The following is a 20,735-nucleotide window of genomic DNA, read 5'->3' on the forward strand; positions in this document are numbered from 1 at the left end:
GGTCTCTCTTCCTCTTTTATAAAGCCACCAGCCCCACTCCCATGATAACCCATTTATCCACAAATCTACTAACCCATTAATTCATGAATAGATTAATTCATTCATAAGGGTAGGATCCTCATGGCCCAATCACCTCTTAAAGCCCCCACCCCTCAACGGCCCTACATTGGAGTCTAAATTTCAACGCGAGTTTTGGAGGAGACAAATATTTAAACCATAAGAATGTCCCATCATGCTTCCCTTTTTATTTCAAAATCTGCTTACACTGAGTCTAGGCAGTGCTAATAAGTGTTGCTAATTGGTTCATTCTTGTGAGTACTTTGATGATGTTGCAGGAATGGAAGTTGGAGTAGCAAATTTTTTCCCCAGAGAATTAGAGGTATGTCAGTATTATTAGCTTATTGCTAAACTAAGTCTATTCTGTAAAGAAACATAAACATTCAGATTATGCACAAAATTTATTTTCATTAATGAAATATAACCCCCATGAAAGCTCCCACACAATCTCAGTAGGCTGGTGGTACAGTGCCTTGGAAAGAGAAATCGGGAGTGACATTCAAGAGCCAGCGACCCCAGAAAACCCTCTATCTTGATGGAAAGGGCTACTTGTTTTCTGTCTCCTCATCCTCGCATGTACATTCCATCTGCCTAATGCTTTCCTCTCTTAATTGAAAAACAAACAGACATGACACACACAAAAAAGCATTTCTTGCCCCACTTCTTAGAAAGCAAGGTCAACTTATGCTGCATTTAGGCTGTGTAGTAGGTGCAGTCATATGTTTTTGGGATTTCTTGAAGCACAGCTTTTAAACAGTGTGGCGTAGATATGAAGTCCTGCAGACAGCAGCTGCAGGCAGAGTGGGCTGGTATGCAGCAGGGGAATGCATGGGAGGGCTTTCTGAGCAATCTTTGAGCAGATGGCGAGTCTAGGCATCCGGGTGCAAATCACTTCAGTCACATCTGAAAACCAAACAAGAATTCTTTAGAACTGTGACGTCTGGACAGTGTTATTCATTCTATGGTGATATCAGAGAAAGGGCTTCATATCTTTCTTTCTGAGTAGACCCCCCTCCAAAAAAAAAAAAAAAAAGTCCTAGAGCAATAGCAAGAGTCAAGAAGTCCAAGGCTAAGCAAAATGAGTAACATTGGCTGGAGGCTGGGATCCTAGAAAAGGAAAGGCAAAAGACTACAAAAATGAAGAAGTGCTCATTAAGCTGAGGAATACGTCCAGGGATAGAGTTGGGAAAAATAGTAGAACAGATAACAGAGTGGTTAGGGAAATGATTTTAGACTTGCTAGCATCTCTCCTGTTATCTTGGATTGGTCAATTCAACACACAGAAAATAAAGGACTTCCTAGAATGATGTAACAGAAAGATCAGTAACTCTTTTAACAGACGGGCTTAGGTTTAAACCTCACACCCTGTGAGTGATCTTGGCGAGTCACTTCACTTTATTGGGCCTGGGACTCTTCACCTATGAAAGAGGTAGGACGATATCTACTCCTAGGGTGTTATGAGGATTAAATGAGATATAATGTATGAGAAGCTCAGTTCAGCCCAGCACGGCTTGGTAAACAGGGGACATTCAATAAGTATGTGCTCTTTTTCTCTCTTCCCTCTTCTCCTTTTCTCATAGGAGATAGGGTTCACATAGACCTATAAAGGCAGAATTCTTAAACAGGCTGCCTTTAGGCAGAGAGAACAGAGCTTGGTCGAGAACTGTGAAGGGTTTGAAACTTTATACTACTTGTAAGCTCACAAGATAACCTGATGGATTCATGAATGCTGGCAGAAGACACAATATTCCTGAGTCAGAGACAATGGACTCTACTCACAGCACAGGAAGCAATATGAGTATTAGCATATTTGCTTTGACCCTCCAAGCCCGAATTCCCACAGAACAATGTGAAGAGAGCCAGGTGATACCTGCATACACTGTAGGGTGGCTTATGAGAGAGAAGCCCTGAGTATAGAAAACCCAAATCTTGCATAATGGACCCTAAGTGCACCTGCCCTATGCTCCAGCCCAGCTCCATTTTTCCATGTATGTTTCCACTATGGAAACACCCTTAAAAAGAGAGGCCAGCACAAGGACTGTCAGCACCTGCCAGAGGTAAAAATGTAAGACACATGGAAAATTGTCTCCCAAAAGGCATAACATAAATAATCCCTTTCCTTCCTGTCCTCTTACCAGATTCATTAGCAGTGGCAGGCTTTCTGCACAACATTACTTTTCCCTGTGAACATGCAGTCTCATACATCCCATACCCTCCATGTTTCCCTCTTTATCTATTCTCCTATTAACGTAAGCACTCAAGCACCTCATCAAGAACTTTCTATCCCCAATTTTGACCTTTTTAGAGAAGTGCCAGAGCCCACAGTTGGGGAGGCTGCTGGCCTGACCAAAGGACATGGCTTTTCTCTGGGAATCTCGTTTAAAGTTTTATGAAAAACATAAGAAGAGAGGAATAAGGGAGGAGGTCAAGGGAGAGAATGAGACATTTCTCCTTAACTCTCTGCACTTGGGGAACATTTGATCCCAGCTTGGAGGTGAAAATGGAGCCAAACTGGTGTCACTGAAATGAAGCAGGAAGTGTTCTGAGTCTCAGATATCTCCCTTCAGGTGCACGGGCCCAGAGCCAGCTGGATGTTTGGAGAGAGCAAGAGGCCACCTACATGGAGCTATTTGAGTGACACCAAACATCTTCCTGCACCTGATATTTCCATTATGGTCCCTTCTCCAGCAAAGGCATGATCTAAAAAGGACACTGGTCCAATATAAACATGCCATCTGGGAGAAACAATTTCCTCTATTTATAAATGCTTCCAGAGGTGGCCCATTCATTTAATGCCCTTATTTTAGTACCAGCTACGTGCTAAAACATTGTGTTAGCCACTGGGCTTCAAGGGGGATCAACCATACATCTTGCCCTCAGGCATTCATAATAAGAATCAGGAATTATACTGGGAATTAGGATGCAACTGACAAGCTTTATGACAAGTGAATTGAGAGAATGACATACGAACATAGATAAGGGGCATTTAATCTTATTTTGGAAGATCAAGAGATGTCTTTCAGTGGAAGCTAAATGTAAACTGAGACCCTGTATGTTGAGTCTTTCTTAGCTGTATTTTAGAGGTGAGAAATGGAAGTTTAAAAAGTCTAAATATCTTATCCAATGTTATACAGCCTGGGAGTGACAAAGCCAAGACTCAAACATACTATATTTTAATATTGGTTTTATTGTGGGTTTTCCCATAGGTATTAACATATTGGTTTATCTAGGCAGCTAGGGCCTTAGGAGACAGGACCTCTGAGAGAGGAGTCCTAGTGGTGATGGGAGGTGCAGGAGTGTGGCGAGGGTTGGGGTGAAGATGATTGTGTGGGGTGGGGGTCGAGACAGGGTGATGCAGCTTGGGAAAGTCTTCCCAGGGGTGGGGTGCTGGTGTAATGGGGGGTTTTGGAGGAGCAATCGATGAGACCTGAAGACAGTGGAGAGTGTGAAGGTTCTTAGGGAGAAAAAAAAGAGGAAGAAAGAGGGTGGGGAGAGGAGGAGGAAGAGGGAGGAAAGGAAAAGAAGATGAGGAGGAAGAGGAGGTAGAGGAAAAGGAGAAGGGGGAATAGGAGAAGGGGAAAAAGGAGAAGGACAAGGATAATTATTTAAGAATGAGATCATATCTTTTGCAGGAACATGGATGGTGCTGGAGGCTATTATTCCTTAGCAAACTAACACAGCAAAAGAAAACCGAATACTGCATGTTCTCACTTATAACTGGGAGCTAAATTCATGATGAGAACTCATGAAAACAAAGAAGGGAACAGCAGACATTGGGGCCTGCTTGAGTGGGGAGGGTGAGTGGAGGGAGAGGAGTAGAACTGTACCCAATAACAATTGGGTACAATGCTTATTACCTGGATTATGAGTCTGTATGAAAAAACTCCAGGCCGGGCGCGGTGGCTCAAGCCTGTAATCCCAGCACTTTGGGAGGCCGAGATGGGCGGATCACGAGGTCAGGAGATCGAGACCATCCTGAAACCCCGTCTCTACTAAAAAAAAAAATACAAAAAACTAGCCGGGCGAGGTGGCGGGCGCCTGTAGTCCCAGCTACTCCGGAGGCTGAGGCAGGAGAATGGCGTAAACCCAGGAGGCAGAGCTTGCAGTGAGCTGAGATCCGGCCACCGCACTCCAGCCCAGGCGAGAGCGAGACTCCGTCTCAAAAAAAAAAAAGAAAAAAAGAAAAAACTCCTGTGACACGAGTTCACCTATATAACAAACCTGCATATGTGCCCCAAACCTAATACAAAAGTTTAAAAAAAGGACAATTATTTAAGGAAAAGTTGTGATAGAAAATTTGATGTAAGCAGCAAAATCTAATTTTCTCTGTTTTATAAATGTATCCAGTGCTACATGAGTTAGTCATAGCCACTGTTCCAGGAAGCAGGAGGCCAACACCTTCTCTGTCAAGAGGGAGAATTCAATCAGAGCCGCCACACAAAGCCCACTGCTGATCGGGTTCTTCACAGGAGCCTGAATTAGTAGTTCTTCCAGTCCTTTCACACACTACTACCCCACCCCATCTTGTCAAGCTTTCCTCTGTTCTAGAGGGAATTGAAGAAACAGGTGATAAGAACCAGCTTCCCCACTCTACTTTGACCCTACAGGCGCCTGCAGTTTCCTAGGACTGACTTTAGCATTTGGAATGAGCATAGTGTCTTGTAGAGTGCAGGGTCAGTGCATTTCTGAAATAACAACCAAAAAAAAAAGTAAAAAGTGTTTTGAGTTGGATCAGGGCTTATATCATATGCTATAGTTCAAAGCTTTCCTCCTAGTCTTAGGGCCAAGCCAAACTCATTTGGGTTTCAAATATCACCATTTAGCAGTCCATTGGCCTGGGTCTCCTTTTCTTGACTGAACTCTCATCCAACCTAGGCAACATTTGGATTCAATTTGGTAGAAAATGTGGGTGAGCTGCTTGCCAAATTCTTATGAATCTGTGTCAAACTCAGTGATTTAGGCTAAGATTTGGGGTGTGGCTGAGTCCCCGGAGGAATTCTGTGGTTGCATAATCCACAGAAAGTGAAGCAAAGGGTATTTTCAAATCTATTTCCAAGGAAGTGGACTCTGTAGAATCTCAGTTTATGGGGATTAAGATTTTGGAGACTTCACTACAGAATTTAAGTATTTTCACAGTACGTAATGGTCCTTTAGGGATGTTTAACCATCTGTTCATTTTTCTCCCCCATCACTCCATCATATAGGTTATTATCCATTTGAACCAAAGTAAGCCAGTACACAAGAATGATACATTACTTAACTCAAGGTCGAGAGGTAAGAAAATGACTGGACTAGGCTATAGGCCTGGCTCAATGAATTCTGTTGTACAGAGGCTACCAAAACCTTGATCTCTGACCCCTTCAAAGACTGTAATTTTTTTTCTTTCATTACAAGACAGGTTACTACAGTGACAACATACAAGCCAGAATAAATATAGGGTATTGAGACTGTTCCCCGGGAAATTGACTCTGAGGTGGAGATTTGCATTCAGGGAGTTATTAGGAGTGCTCTCAGGGATGATACTTACGAGAGAGTGAAGGAAGCAGGACTGGACAAAGGGAGAAGCTGGACAGTGGGGCATGTACAAGAGAGGGCTACCCAGATCCCTTGGGGCACTCTGGAGCTCTGATAGCCGTTCACACAGTTGTCTAACATTGTGACAAAGGGTCTGGACAGACATTAGTTAAGAGCTACCTCTGGAGAGTAGACATGACCTTGGACTAGGAGGTTCTCTTTGGCAGAGAGCAATTTTCATGGAAGGCTCAGCTGTGTGAGGTTAGCAGCCAATATTCCTGGCAGCTGGAGTGCCTTGGTCCTCAAGGAGGTGGTGCCCCCACAGCATCCACTACAGGAAGGGAAATAGAATTGTACATTGAAAACCCAGAGTACCGTGGCCAGTTTCATAGAGGTCATGTCCATAGTGATGTGAAATTGCTTATAGGAGCTAGAATGTGGCCTAGAGATATCTGAGGCTCCAGAGACTAAAGAGAAAAAGACCCAGCAAATGCTAAGGGTGTGTAGGAGTAAACAACTATGGCTTTTGCATTTTTATACAGGGGGTAAAATCAGGTTTGATAGAGTAAAAGATAATGGGGGAAGAGAAGATGTCAAAGAAGAAATCAAGGACAGACAAAAAAGTCTGCAAGGGAAAAGGAATGTGATTTAGCTGAGTGTGGAAACTTCCAGAACAAATTGAAGACACATAATCCTTGAGTTATATTTTGTAAACATCCTGGAATCCCTACTTTCTTCCCAGAAGCTACTCTAAGGCTTCCCAGAAGCTTGGCCTTGGTGCTAACGTCATACCCCAAAGCTGGCCTAGCTAGCAGCTGATCACTGGAGTAGGAGTTAGGACCCTTGAGTTTTTAGGGATCCACTTGAGCAATAGGGTGGCCTTGGACTAATAAATTTGTTTTTGTTACCTATTCTTTTCCTCTCCTTCCAGCACTAAAATTACTGAAAAATGTGCCCATTGTTTTACACCAAATTGCTAGGTGAGTATTTAAATTTTCTAAAACATGTGAAAACATGAGGGGTTTTGAAAATGGCTTCCTTCTTTCTTCTCTTCTCTCTCTCATTTCTGTCCCTAACTCTGATTTTTTTATGACAAGATTATGATGCTATTTTGCTTTTTTGTTGTTACTATTTTCATTTTTGCTTACATTTTTTCTCCTTGAGCAGATTCTCTTTTCAGATCAACTCAAGGTTCTCTGAACACATCTGGTGTGCTCTTAACTTTACCTGCTAGAAGTATTCTCAACACTTGGAATTCCATCCCATCTACATCAGAGCTCTCAACAAAATGGCATCCAGTTGTTATGGCCCATCTCAATAGCAGTGTGCACTTGGTTCCTTACTCACATCATACACAGCACATTGAAATTGAAATTGCCCACTGACTTCCATTCAGTCATTTATTAGCCTTTCTGAAATCTCTTGTTTTTTGTCCCCATCCTGATATGATTTGACCCTGCCCTGCCATTTCTTATATCTACTTGTCTCATTCGACCTTACTATATAGTCACATGGTTTCTCACTCTATTCTATTCATCTGGTTTCTATTTTAAACTGAAAGCTCTCAAGGGCTGAGATTATATCTAAATATTATTAGATTTTTTTTCCTGTAACACAATATCATGATTATATATATATACACAAACACACACACATATATTATACATATATACATACGAGCAACCTAGTAGTCAGAGCTCATAAATATTTAATTGAATTTACTATCTAAGAACAATGAAGGGAAACCAGGAAAACATTCAAATAATGAAAAGCTTGATACCCCTTAACTTCTGACTCTTAACTTAGTTATCCAAACTGAGTGAGATAGTCCTGAGCTCAAAGTTAGCTGTTCACAGTGACTGGCTTTGTGAACTTAAATTAATAATGAGCCTGTCTGAGCCTTAGTTTTCTCATCTGTAAAATAGGAATGGTAATTGTAACTACCATGGTAGGTGGGACAGTAGTACATAGCCTGACATTTTATAAATCTACATATGTTCAATTGAAGAAGGTTGAAGGATGGAGCTGGAACACATTAGCTGAGAACTGAGTCCCCTTGGCCCCATCAACAGATCCTAACTCCTTCACATAGTGCCAGTGCCACTGGGTTGTGAAAAGTAAAGAACGTTGAGGTCATTTGTTTTTGATACCAAAGTTCTCTTTGATACCAGTTTTAACTCTTCTTAAGAGGATAACTGTATTTTTTTTTAATGTGGACCAAAAACTTGTCCACACAAATTTATAAAACTGAATTATATTCTGGTCAGCCCTTAATTATTCATAGGAGCATTTTCCACTTCTAGATTATCAGTGGAATTCTTTTCCCTTAGATTTCGGGCTGCCTTCTCCCTGCCACCCAGCATATGGCTAGGCCACATCCCCCAGTGTGGCCTTAGGGAATGCAAACTCATTTTAACTTTTTCCTGAGCAGAACATCACTGGGAAGGAAAATTGGAACCCCCCAAAAGTCATACAAAGCATTCCAAAGTAAAATATAAGAAACATTTTTATTGTTTTTCTGTTTTGGATTATCTGTGCCACTATTCATTTCCGCTTTTTGTGGATAATCGAGAACTGGATGTATTATGGTTAACAAGACTTGAAAATTGCTGAGAAAACTCTGCAGGGCATTAAAGCCTTTTAAAAGTAAAATTCATAATCCTCAACATTTACACTCGATAGCCCATGCTACCTTGGAGGAGGGGAGTAGAGTAGGTAGACAGCTGCAATAGTTGCAACTGAAGATTTCTTTTTTTTTTCCCCAGGAAATTTTAGCTTCACCTGTTTCAAATCATATCTGGCCAATAATGATTAAAATCAGATAAGGCCCCCAAGACAGAGAGAAAAGGAAAAAGAAACTCTATCTTGCACTGCAAAGATTTTTTTTTTTTTTACATCGACTTAAATTTTTAAGAAAAGAAAGATTGTTTTCCTTTTTAGCCAAGGAATTTCTTCATTGCATTTAGCCAAATATAGATTCCACACCCTTTTCTAACTCCAGCCATCTGAATGTCCTGATAAGCACATGGCAAAAAAACATGGCAAAAAATAAGCTAAGTGAAACATTCTCATTGCCTCATGATCTCTAGAGTCTATGTCATCAAGGCACTCATCCAAATATTGCAAGTGGGTTATCTTGAACTTCAGTTTTGAGGGACCCAGGGCCACCTCCTCAGTCATGGAGGTGGAAAATGGGATCCAGCAGGAGCTTATAATGAAGGTAAGGATTTGAGCTGGAAGTCAGAGTGCTTGAGCCCTTTCTTTGGTTTTGTACTCCTAGGTCAGCTCTGACCAGACCTTAAAAGAGTTGGAAGATCACACCCATTGCTTTTTTCTTCATGGGATTCAATTCCATGCAAACAATGCAATGTCATTTGTCTAGTTTTAAAATGTAGGAGGCACAAGTGACTAAGATACAGGATCCAAAGCTGAAGGCAGTGCAGTTCCTCCCCTCAAAGAGCTCACGGTCTAATACAAGAGACAAATCATTATTGCCGTTGCACAGAGAGATTTGCCCACTCTCTCTAACACAATTGCGCTTTACTGGTTGCTAACAGTGCAGTGGGAACACAGAGTAGGTGTTCTGAATGGCATTTTAGGGCAGTCCAGAAAGGCTGCATGAAAAGTTGATATTTAAACTGGGCCATGAAGAATAAATAGAATTTTGACAGATATAGGAAAAAAGAGTGAGACTTTCAAGCCGTCAGCTGATTTTTCAAGAGAAATCTCTGGCCAAGGGACACTAAGAGGTAATACTGGACAAACTCAGTAAGGAACTGATAAAAAGATCTTCAGAAGGTGATAAGGAAGAGGTTGGCGATCAACAAGTGAGAGGGCTTACAAAGATCAGCCTTAACCACCACCCTATTGTGCTTCTACCCCAGGTACAGTCCCATCTCTCCTTCAATGAATTCCTTTCTCTAGAGGAAATTGACAGTTCTCAGGAGAAGTCCTGATTCCCCCAACCCCACCAACCTTTGCTTCCTCTGAGATTACTATCGTTATTTTACATAACAAAAATGACAACAGTACAAGTTACTCTGCCTCACCTAACGAACAATGATAATAATAATAGCTATCATTATTTTGCATTTATTATATGTTAGACATTTGTGCTTAGCATTTTACATATAAAATCTCACTCAATCTTTGCAACAGCCTTTGAGTTACGTACTTTATTAATACACAGTATTTCACAGCTGAGGAAATTTAGACTTGGAAACTTTAAGTAATGTGCCCATGGTCACTCAGCTAGTAGAGTTGAAACTCAGGTTTCTCTAGTAACCTCAAAGTCCAAGTTTTTAATCTCTACATCATCAGGTCTGTCTAGGAATTTCATTCTCCCATAACAATAATATCACAGTTTTATATAGTGCCCTACGAATGCACACAAAGTTTATTCCTTTTTATTTGTTCATTTAACTACAACAGCCTTGTGTTGTTACTTTAATGTTTCATTTTTAAAAATTAATTTATTTTTAAATTACAACATTTGTATTTGCTTGTTGCTCTCTCCTTGAGAATGGAGACGTTTAGTAAATACAAATTAAAGGGAAGAAAAGAAAAGGGAGAACGTTTGGAAAAGGGGAGGAAGGAAGAAAGGAAGGGGAGAAGGAAGAAAGGAAAGGAGGAAGGGAAAGAAAGAAAAGGGAAGAAAGGAAAAAAGAAAGTATAGAGGAGAAAAAGTACTATCTTGCTTTACCCATCACAAGGTTGATGGCTGATACCTTTATAACCAAAGACAGGTTAGCAACAGAAAAGCGTAACAAACATATTTAATTCATGTCTTATGTGACACAAGTCTTCAAAAATGAAGACCCAGAGACCCAGGAGAAACTGTATTTTTATGCTTAGGTTTGATGATGAATGTAGAGGCACGACTGGACAAAAAGGGGGTATGACTTAAAGATAACCTGGAGGGCACTTAGTAAGGCCTGATTCTTCAGATTCTTCTTAGTCTCTCTATGGAACATTCCTTCTCTCTGGCTGTAGGGCAGGACACCTGTCACGTGAGGGTCTTCGAGAGAGGTCAGAAAGACCTTTCTGCTTCTGTGGTTTTCTCTGTTTCCTTCAGCTTAAAATACTGAGCATGCCAAGGTACCATATTTGGGGGGTAGAATTTCCTGCACTCTGTCAAAAAAAGAAGGAAAAAAAGGAAGGAAGGAAGACAGGGAGGAAAGAAAGAGGAAAGAAAGGAAAGAAGGAGGGAAAGATGGGAAGAAGGAGGGAAGGAGGCGAAAGAGAAGAAAGACAATTTTCTGATAAATAAATTGAAGATCAGAGAGCTGAAGCAACTGGAATGGAGCTGTGACAAGTCAATTACAATACCAGGATCGGAATCCAGCTTATGGATTCCTGATGTGACCATCTTTTCATTGGGTTGTTGACTTTGGTGATAAAGGTCCCATATATATATATATATATATATATATATATATATATATATATATATTTTTTTTTTTTTTTAAAGTTCAGTTTTTATCTTTGGTGATCAGAAACAGTATCATAGTGAGGCAAAAGAGTTAGCTTTAGGACAAAAATGAATTCTCTGCAGGAAAAATGGTGTCTGACCTTATAAATTAAAGTCACATGACTTAGGGCCTATTATTACACAGCAACAGTCACATACCAAGCATTACACAAACAGATGGAGGGGGTGAAAGACGACTTAATGAGAAATACATGAGAAGAATGTGAGACATGCATGAAGAAGGAGCATTAAATACCTAGGATAACAGCTATGGCTAAGCTACTGTGAGTTGGGATAAAATAGTTTAGGCTAATAAAGGAGTCAAGAATGAAGAATTCATTCTGCATGCCAAGGGGAAGAAACTTCGTGATTGAACCATTAGTCTGGGACCTTCTCAAAGGATATTCCTCGTCCTGCCTTAATACTTATCCCCTCGAATTCTTTGACTGTGAAATTCTTTTATAAACAAGTTTATAATGATCAAAAGGATATTATGACATCAATTTTGAGGAAAAAAATCACCCATGCATGATGGGAAGGTGAAGTAGAAATTGCATTAATAGTAAGTTGGAAAAATAGTAAGGACAGGTGGGCAGAAAAGGAATCATTCTACGGGGAAAAATTAAGCAATTGACTGAGCAGATGCATATGTGCCTGGATCATCCACTCTCACCAAGCCAATCCAATAGCAGTTCTAATCCTGTCACCTCCACACAGTGTCCACAGCCTAACAAAATTTTTCTTGGATGTGAAACCACTATATTCTTTACTGAGGTCTTCACCCTGAAAATTGATTTAACTCTGAAATATTAGTAAGGTAAATGTTATCAATGGAAAAAATCCCTGAGCTTGTTCTATTCTCTATACATTCTTTCTTTCTTTCTTTTCTTTTCTTTTTTCTTTTTTCTTTTTTTTTTTTTTTTGTGATGGTGTCTTGCTCTGTCACCCAGGCTGCAGTGCAGTGGCATGATCTCAGCTCACTGCAACCTCTGCCTCCCGGGTTCAAGCAATTCTCCTGCCTCAGCCTCCCAAGAAGCTGGGACTACAGGTGTACACCACCACGCCCAGCTAAGTTTTTGTATTTTTAGTAGATACAAAAATATTTACTATATTTTCACCATGTTGGCCAAGAAGGTCTCGATTTCATGACCTTGTGATCTGCCTGCCTCAGCCTCCCATAGTGCTGGGATTACCACTCCCAGCCACTATTGTCTATACATTCTTCTTATTTAGGTCCACTTCACTATTGTCTGTTTCAGATTCTACAATTGCTGAGTAGAACAATCATGTTATATACTCTCTATGAACTATTCCCAGCTAGGAAGCATCAATCTTTAGACAGTTCATAATGAAGATGAAGAGGCAGATGACAATGACAATAACCAGGAGGAGAGTGGACATGAGATTCCATAAGGGATGGGAAGAATGGCTGGAATTTTGCTACCTTGCGTATTGATAATTTAAGGCAGCACGGTATAGAGAAAAAAGCCTGGCCTTTTGAGTACAAGATAGATACTGTTTCTCATCTTATTTCTCTTCATTGTGTGGCCACAACATAGGGTTTATTCCATGGATCATGGATTTACAAGGTCAAAATTCACTTCTAACAGATAGGAACTATATCCATGCCTCAATATTTAAACTATGGATAGATTTATAAACTTCACCTTGGAAAGCCTCAGAAGTATTCTCCATGCAAGCAAAGAAAAAAAAAAAGAAAGAAAAAGGAAAAAAAGCAAATGGCAGCCAACTTGATGAAAAAATATAACAAAACAATAACCTGGAGACAATATTTAGGAGGTAACAACTCTGGGAAAGTATTTCTTTTTTCCCCAACTGACTTCAGAGGGGTGGCAAGTATTCACTGGGGAGCATCACTTTAAGCCAGGTACAAAAACAGGCTCCAACTATGAAAAATGCGTTTTCCTAACAAAAGTACTCCGAGTAACCTCCCTGTACATGGCACATTTTCTGAAAATCAATCAAGCCCTCTCATTCAGCTAAAGTCCAATCGCATTGTCTGTCCCTTCCTCCAGAAGCCGATTTCTGCCAGGTAGAAAATTAAGTTTCCTTTACTCTTCTTTCAGACACAATGCTTCAGCATTGCAGAACTGTTGTTCTGTGTGGGAAACCGACTTCCTGTCTCAATAAACAAGCACACACAGGCTTTTCTGGACACATAATGGAGCCTTTTTTATTTTATACAAAAATCATTCCACACTTAACACATCAATGAAGCCACTTAAGCTCTACTGCATCTGAATTAAAGAGGAATTGTGTGATCAAAGGGTGTGAAAAGAACCACACAGGGCGTTCTTCAGATCCTCTACTTTTGTTACATTTGATACATAACAAACCCAATAAATATGCTTATCCTAGGAGCTAGTTTCATTATCTCATACCCTTAAGCCTGGTGAAAGTATGTCTGTACTGCCCTTCATTCCATTTTATACTGACAGTTTTGGTGAAAAAGTGAAAATTATTTGGCATGTGGGTGAGATTGAGGGAATGAAGTGGTTTTCCCTTAAGGTTTTGTTTCTGTTCACTAGCTATAAATGCATATTTATATGTTTATGTATATGTATAAATATATATCTACATGTATCTATGTACACATCCAAAAGAACTTTACATAAAAATATGCAATATATATATTACAGATACAAAAGCATGTACATTTCTCAAGTTAATATTACACATAAAATGATAACATGGGAAATTTCTTTTTCTTACCAAATATTTGAATATAAAGCAAAAAAGACATGATGAAAATTCTCTAGTGCCTAGAATTGAATAGGTGAATAGGACATACTATAATCCTTTTATACCTTTTCATGCTATAGCTTCTGTGAAGGTTACTAGGTATTTAACATTAGCTGCATTTTTTTAGTATCATGCATTGTAGAAGATTTGGAAAATTCCTAAAGAATTCAGGCATCCTCATAAGCCACATATCACAACTACAAATATATTAAAGTGTCTTCCATACAGTTGAAAAAAGGCATGAAATGCAAAATATGCAGTCAATGAATTAAAGTTGATTGAACACATTATTTCAATTTATGCAATCCAATCAATATTGAATTGAGAGTTGTTCCTTTAGCTATCATTTGTATAGCTCTAGTGAATTGTTGAACAAGAACCCAAAATTTTCAGATAGAAATCCTCTCAATGAAGAAGTTCAAGTTGCAATTAGTTCAAATATAATCTGTGGAATGCCAATTATGAGTTAGCCGGTGATCTAGGTACAGAGGAGTCAAAGATTAAAAAGACGTGTCTCCTACTGTACTCATAGTCCAATAAGAAAGAGACAATTGTAGACAAAAGATCCCATGCAAAGTGTGATGGTAACTTTCATGAGGTGCCCTATTGGAGTGTAGTGGAAGAAACAACTAATTTAGTGTAGAGAAGTCAGCAAAGACTTCCCTAAAGGAGTTTATATTTGAGCATGGTTTTAAAAATGGATGGGAAGATTAGAAGTTTATCAGACAGAAAAATTAGAAGAAAAATATCAGGTATAATGCAAAGAAGCCAAGACATGCTTGAAAACATGAAAAAGCATCAAGCGCTCTTAAATTGATGCATAGTCTGTATGATTGGATTGTTGAGTTTATAAAGTGAAGAGAAGCTGCAGATGAGGCTGGGATGACAGGCAATGTCATTAAGGCATCCAAACTGTATTCTTAGAAGTAACCAGGAACCAAGTAAGATCTTAACAGATCCGAGTGATTTGAATTAGATTTTCTATTTTGTGTCTAGATACAGTGAGGTGTCCATACTAACCAACTCTTTGAATACTTACTCAGATCTGGTTGTATTGGTCTAAATAATTTAGCCAGTTGCATTTTTCTTTCTCAGTGCTCAGTTGTTTGGCATTGCATATGCCGGCTATGCAGATGATGGGCTGAAGGTTTGGTTTACATGCAGATGTTTTCAATGTTGTGTAGACAATCACAAACATTGAAAGAAAAAATATTTCAAGGGGATGAAAGTCCCTTTACCATGCTTTCCAAATACATCATCATTGATGGTATCACTAATAGCAATTCGGCTTTGTTTAAACACAGTTATTAATATCAGATGACCATCTGTTTTCCGCTACAGTATATATCATGCAAACCTTTCCATGGAGCCTATGGACTGTTCTCTATTGCACAGACAAATAAAGTCCAATAAATAACCATAAAAATAACAACATATTGATGCAGTTGTACATTCTCTTCTTGATTAATTCTGTGTGTGTATATACCCAAGGTCCAGACATATCCAATCTGGCTTTCTCTGTGAAAAAATAAATCAATAAGGGGTTTTTCCCCCTTCACTAATCCTATCCTGAATTTCCTGTCAACTTGCACTTACACTCACATAAAAAAAATGATGTTTCATTTTGCTTTTGAATGATATACAGAGTCCCCTTTTTCCTTATTTTTATTTGGGGTTTATTTGTCCTTGAATTGTATGGCTGCACTTGATGTCATGATTTAAATGTGGTCTAAGGCAAGATCTTTCACTCAACAGCCCATAACAATTTGAAAATAACGAGAATGGAATTTTCTAGTAAACAAATGCTGACAAACATGCCACTTAGATGTGATAAGCACAGAAAAATCACATTCATTGGCTATGAGGGAGAGAGCTCAGGAAATAGAAGAAAATTTGTCCATGTTCATTTAAAAAATACTGTGACTCCACCATGAATTTTTTAAGATCTGAGCATGAAGAGGCCTGTACATTCATTTTAATTAATACATTTGAAGGATGAAGTGACAAACAGAAGGATTTTCAGAGGAAAACAATCAAGAAAGTGGAGGTACTAGAAGCTATATCATATGAGGAGAAGTGGAAAGATCCAAGAAGCTTCCACCTAGAGAGAAGCATCAATCATGGAAATCGCCACAGATGGATCCCCAAACTTTATGTGGGGTAAAAGAATTTCACTTATTGTGCATATCTTTAAAAGGAAGCATGGCTGGAAGAAACACAGAGATATTGTTCCAATACAAGTAGAAACCTTCCAACAGTCAGAGCCATCTGTATAATGGGTAAGCTGAGGAAGTAAAGGATTTTGTATATACAGAAGTGTTCAAGCAGATGTTGGAGCACCATGAAGCAGGAATGCAGTAACTCAAGAATTAGAAGGGTTCTTAGGTTTCTAGAGATCCCAAGCTGTAATTCAAACTCATCTCAATTTACTGATTTTCCTTGGGTTCGGCCTATTATGAACTACAGCACTTTCTCTCCTGCTATGGTTGAATGTTTGTGTCCCCTCCAAAATTCCTATGTTGGAACTTAAGCCTTAAGGGGATATTATTAAGAAGTGGGATCTTCAGGAGTAATTAGGTCATGAGAGCTCTGTCTTCATGAATGCGGTTAACAACTTTGCAAAAAGTCTAGAGGAAATAAGCTAGGCTCTTTTTTCCTTTCTATCCCTTCTGCCTTGTGAAGAAACAGTGTTTGTCCTCTACAAAGGATGCAGTGTTCAAGACAGCAGGACCTCACAAGACAGCAAACCTGTGGTGCCTGATCTTGGACTTCCTAGCCTACAGAACTGTGAGAAATAAATTTCTGTTACTTACAAATTACCTTCTCTCAGGTATTTTGGGATAGTAGCTCAAGCAAACTAAGATGTCTCTTCAGCATGAGTCTGACTGCTGCCGCTCCTGACTTAGTCAAGCCTGAGTCAGACCTCAGTTCTGGACATCACAGTTATTTTAAAGTAACAACCTTTTCCTAGATGATGATATCTGGTTGGTTTTGTTCTCTTTTGATTTGTTTTTTTCAGTCATAGCTAGTAATCTGACACCAACTTCTGACTGATGCTCTCATTTGAAGATTTGACTTTAGCATTCTTAATCTTGAATTCTATCATAGAGAGAAACAAAAAGAAAGACTTCAACCCCTCCTTGTATAGGGTCATTTCAGAACATTAAAAGATTTGAAACCCCGTCTCTACTAAAAATATGAAAATTAGCTGGGTGTGGTGGCGGGCGCCTGTAATCCCAGCTGCTCGGGAAGCTGAGGCAGGAGAATGTCTTGAACCTGGGAGGTGGAGATTGCAGTAAACTGAGATTGTGCCACTGCACTCCAGCCTGGCAACAGAGTGAGACTCAGTTTCAAAAAAAAAAATCACACACATGCACACAAAAATCACAAAAAATCTCACGTTAAAAAAAAGATTGGCATCAAAAAGAGTTACAGAGAGGAATGGTGGTGATGTTTGCATATTATGAATGTATTTAGTACAACTGAACTGTACATTTAAAAATGGTTAAGGTGATAAATTTTATGTTATGTGTATTTTACCACAATTCAAAAATTAGAAGGGGAAATAAAAGGTTTAGCATGGGATTTTCACATAGGCAATAATACAATTTATGATTTGAATTGATCCATTCTTACTACTTTTCAAAGTGACCACTATTTTACTTGAGGGTTTTTCTTTCTAAAATCCTTGGGTCATTTTTACACATTTTAGTCTCATGCCATAAATCTAAAGCCAACCAAGACTGTATAGAGAATTGGGGAAACCTTCAAAGTTCTGGTGTCGCTCATTGATCTCTTGGGTAATTCAGTCAATTAACTAGTGGTCCATGTATCTACAGACTATTACTCCCCTCAAGACTCCTAGATTATTAACCAGTACTGGAAAAATGTTTTGGGGCCAGCTTACATGCCTGTCTGACTTGTCTGCTTTGGAATTTCCCTGTGAGTCTCTAGATTTTGGTACATGAGTTATCTCCCAAAAACAAACTTCCTTGTCAAGAAAAGGAAACTTAAACAGGCATCAAACATTCATGAAACTCAGCAGTTTGATGAATGGAGAGTAAATGAATCATAGGCTTATGAATTACATGACTTTCTATGTACTCACATGTCTCAACAGGAAGGGGTGACAAGTTGGAAGCTTCATTCTTGATTCTTGCAAGCCAAACTTATCTGAACATGCCATTTGAGGCCATTTAAGGTTAACATGTCCTTATTTCTAATGCTGACTGCTACCTTTTATGGCCTTTACTAAAATTTTTTCAAATTTCTAGGAAATTCACATTGGGGCTGATGGGGGTGAAAAATAAATGACTTCTGAATGTCCTTTCAAGTCAAACAATCTATTACTCTTTTTTTTTATTTAGGTAAGCCATACTGATTCCATAGAACAAGTCTGCTAGATCATAGCCTTACTACATGCAAGGGGAAAGTTCGTTACCTGTTAGTAAAAGAAAAAGAAATCAAGCGAAGAGCTCTTTTTCTTTTCTTTCTTTTTTTTTCTTTTTTTTTTTTTTGAGATGGAATTTCACTCTTGTTGCCCTGGCTAGAATGCAATGGCACGATCTCAGCTCACTGCAACCTCTACCTCCTGGGTTCAAGTGACTCTCCTGCCTCAACCTCCCAAGTAGCTGGGATTTTAGGTGCACACCACCACGCCCCACTAATTTTTTGTAGAAACAGGGTTTCACTATGTTGGCCAGGTTGGTCTCGAACTCCTGACCTCAGACAATCCACCTGCCTCGGCCTCCCAAAGTACTGGGATTATAGGTGTGAACTACCACACCTGGCCAAAGAGTTCTTTTTCTTTGGAGACCTGGACAATACTGATTCTCTTAGCATGCATTTATTGAAGAACTAATGTGTGCCAAGCACTCAAGCTACAGTCTTTCCTCTAAAGGAGCTCCCAGTGTGGTGGGAAAGGGCAACAAGGGAGCAGGTAATGTTAACACAGTATGAGATACCCTGACAGGAATATGCACAGTGTACTCTGGGAACACAGGGGAGGGGAATCTAACCCCAAGGCAGGGTGGAGGAAGGCTGGGAAGTACTCCTAGTGGCATTGATGCTCAGGTCAAAGGTGGAAGGATAAGTAAGGCAGGAAGAGAAGAAGGGTGGAGACGCTGGGTGTTTGGAGAGAGTTTAGTATGAATGTTACTTCGGGTTTCAGTTTCCAGTTGGGAATTCGGTGGGCAAGCCAAGGCTGGCAAACCAGGCTGGGGCTGGCTCATGAAAGGCCTTGCATGCCAGGTTAAGAAGAGCAGATTAAGTACTGGCTTTAGTACACATGTGGTTTCTGCTGTTATTGCTGTATCTGAGCTTGAATGCTGTTAGCATCTGGGTTAGCCACATGTCCTCCAAGAGCGTGTTTTCCTTTCACCTGCGTGTTTCTCTTAAAAATAATTTATCCTACAGGAACTAGGAGGAGGAGAGGGAGTAGGTGGGGATTTACTACTTAGTCTTAAGCCCTGGTAGAAACATTTTGACGTTTTATTCCACAGTTCTCATTCAACGTTGGTTCAGCCCTCTGCATTCCTGGGCCTCGGTTTCTCATCTGGCAAGTGAGATCACTGTGCTCTGTCTCAGATGTGCTGTGCGTCATTTGGAGGAAAGTTGTTATTTGACTACAAATGCTCTCAAGTTCCTAATCAGATTGTATGAATAATTCACAAACAACATCATCCAGGGATAAATTATATTTGGAACTTTTATGTTGACCAATTCTCAAGCCAGACTGCTGTGATTCATAACAATCTTTGGTGACGTTTTCTAAGAGGTAAAGAAAAGTAAACAAAAAGTTCTTTTTAAAGATGAGGAAAGAATTAAGGATTAAAACAGTATCAGGGAACTGGAGAGATAGACCAAAAATACAGTGGGGGATTTTATATGTTTAAGAGTCATTAATAAAAAAAAAAAAAGAGTCCAAATTATAGATACAGAGCAAGATTTTTTTTAACACCCCCCACACCCCAGTCCCTGGTTCCCATCATTTCTATTCTCTGCATCTATGATTTCAACTCTTCTAGGTTCCATATATAAATGAGTACATGTGGTATTTGTCTTTCTGTGGCTGGATTATTTCACTTTAGCATTATGCTCTCCAGGTTGATTCACATTGTTACAAATGACCCAATTTCCTTCTTTTTAAAGGTTAAATAGTATTCTGTTGTGTATATGTACCACACTTTCTTTAGCCATTCATCCATTAATGGACACTGAAGTTGATGCCATAGCCTGGCTATTGTGAATAATGCTGCAATACACATGTGAGTGTAGCTATCTCTTTGACTTACTGATTTCACTTCCTTTGGATATATATCCAAAAGCAAACATGCTAGATCATAGGGTAGTTTTATGGTTAATTTTCTGAGGAATCCCCATATTGTTTTCCACAATGGCTGGCTGTACTAATTTGCATTCCCACCAACAAGAGGGGGGTGTTTATTTGGGATCTGATACCATTAAGTTTTTTTTTTTTTTTTTTTGAGACGGAGTCTCGCTCTGTCGCCCAGGCTGGAGTGCAGTTGCATGATCTCGGCTCACTGCAAGCTCCGCCTCCCGGGTTCACGCCATTCTCCCGCCTCAGCCTCCAGAGTAGGTGGGACTACAGGCGCCCACCACCACTACGCCCGGCTAATTTCTTGTATTTTTAGTAGAGATGGGGTTTCGCCATGTTAGCTAGGATGGTCTCGAACTCCTGACCTCATGATCTGCCCACCTCGGCCTCCCAAAGTGCTGGGATTACAGGCTTGAGCCACTGCGCCCAGCCCCATTAAGTTTTTAAATATTAAGCTTTAACAGATTTGGTAACATGGACAAGGACCCGTACTTGGTGCATGGCAGAGCAGGGATTTATAACTAACTTTTTCTGGGTCAGAGTTCTTCAACACTCTGCCTTTGTGCCTCTACTCATTGCTTCAGTGATTGATTC

General features: G+C 39.7%; 1 protein-coding gene across 2 annotated transcripts in view; it reads right to left on the minus strand.

The window, feature by feature from the left end:
• Positions 1-439: 439 nt before the first annotated feature.
• The window catches only part of LOC115893617, a 72,532-nt gene continuing 52,236 nt past the window's right edge, over positions 440-20,735 (minus strand). For both annotated transcript variants that reach the window (XR_004053694.1, XM_030918499.1), the window contains one exon: positions 440-960. Coding sequence is in view for 1 of the 2 variants with exons in the window: in XM_030918499.1 (XP_030774359.1) it covers positions 955-960 (6 nt within the window). In the remaining variant the exon portion in view is untranslated. The remainder of the gene's footprint in view (positions 961-20,735) is intronic.

The sequence above is a fragment of the Rhinopithecus roxellana genome, chromosome 15 (assembly GCF_007565055.1).
Source record: "Rhinopithecus roxellana isolate Shanxi Qingling chromosome 15, ASM756505v1, whole genome shotgun sequence".
In the NCBI taxonomy this organism is placed as follows: Eukaryota; Metazoa; Chordata; class Mammalia; order Primates; family Cercopithecidae; genus Rhinopithecus; species Rhinopithecus roxellana.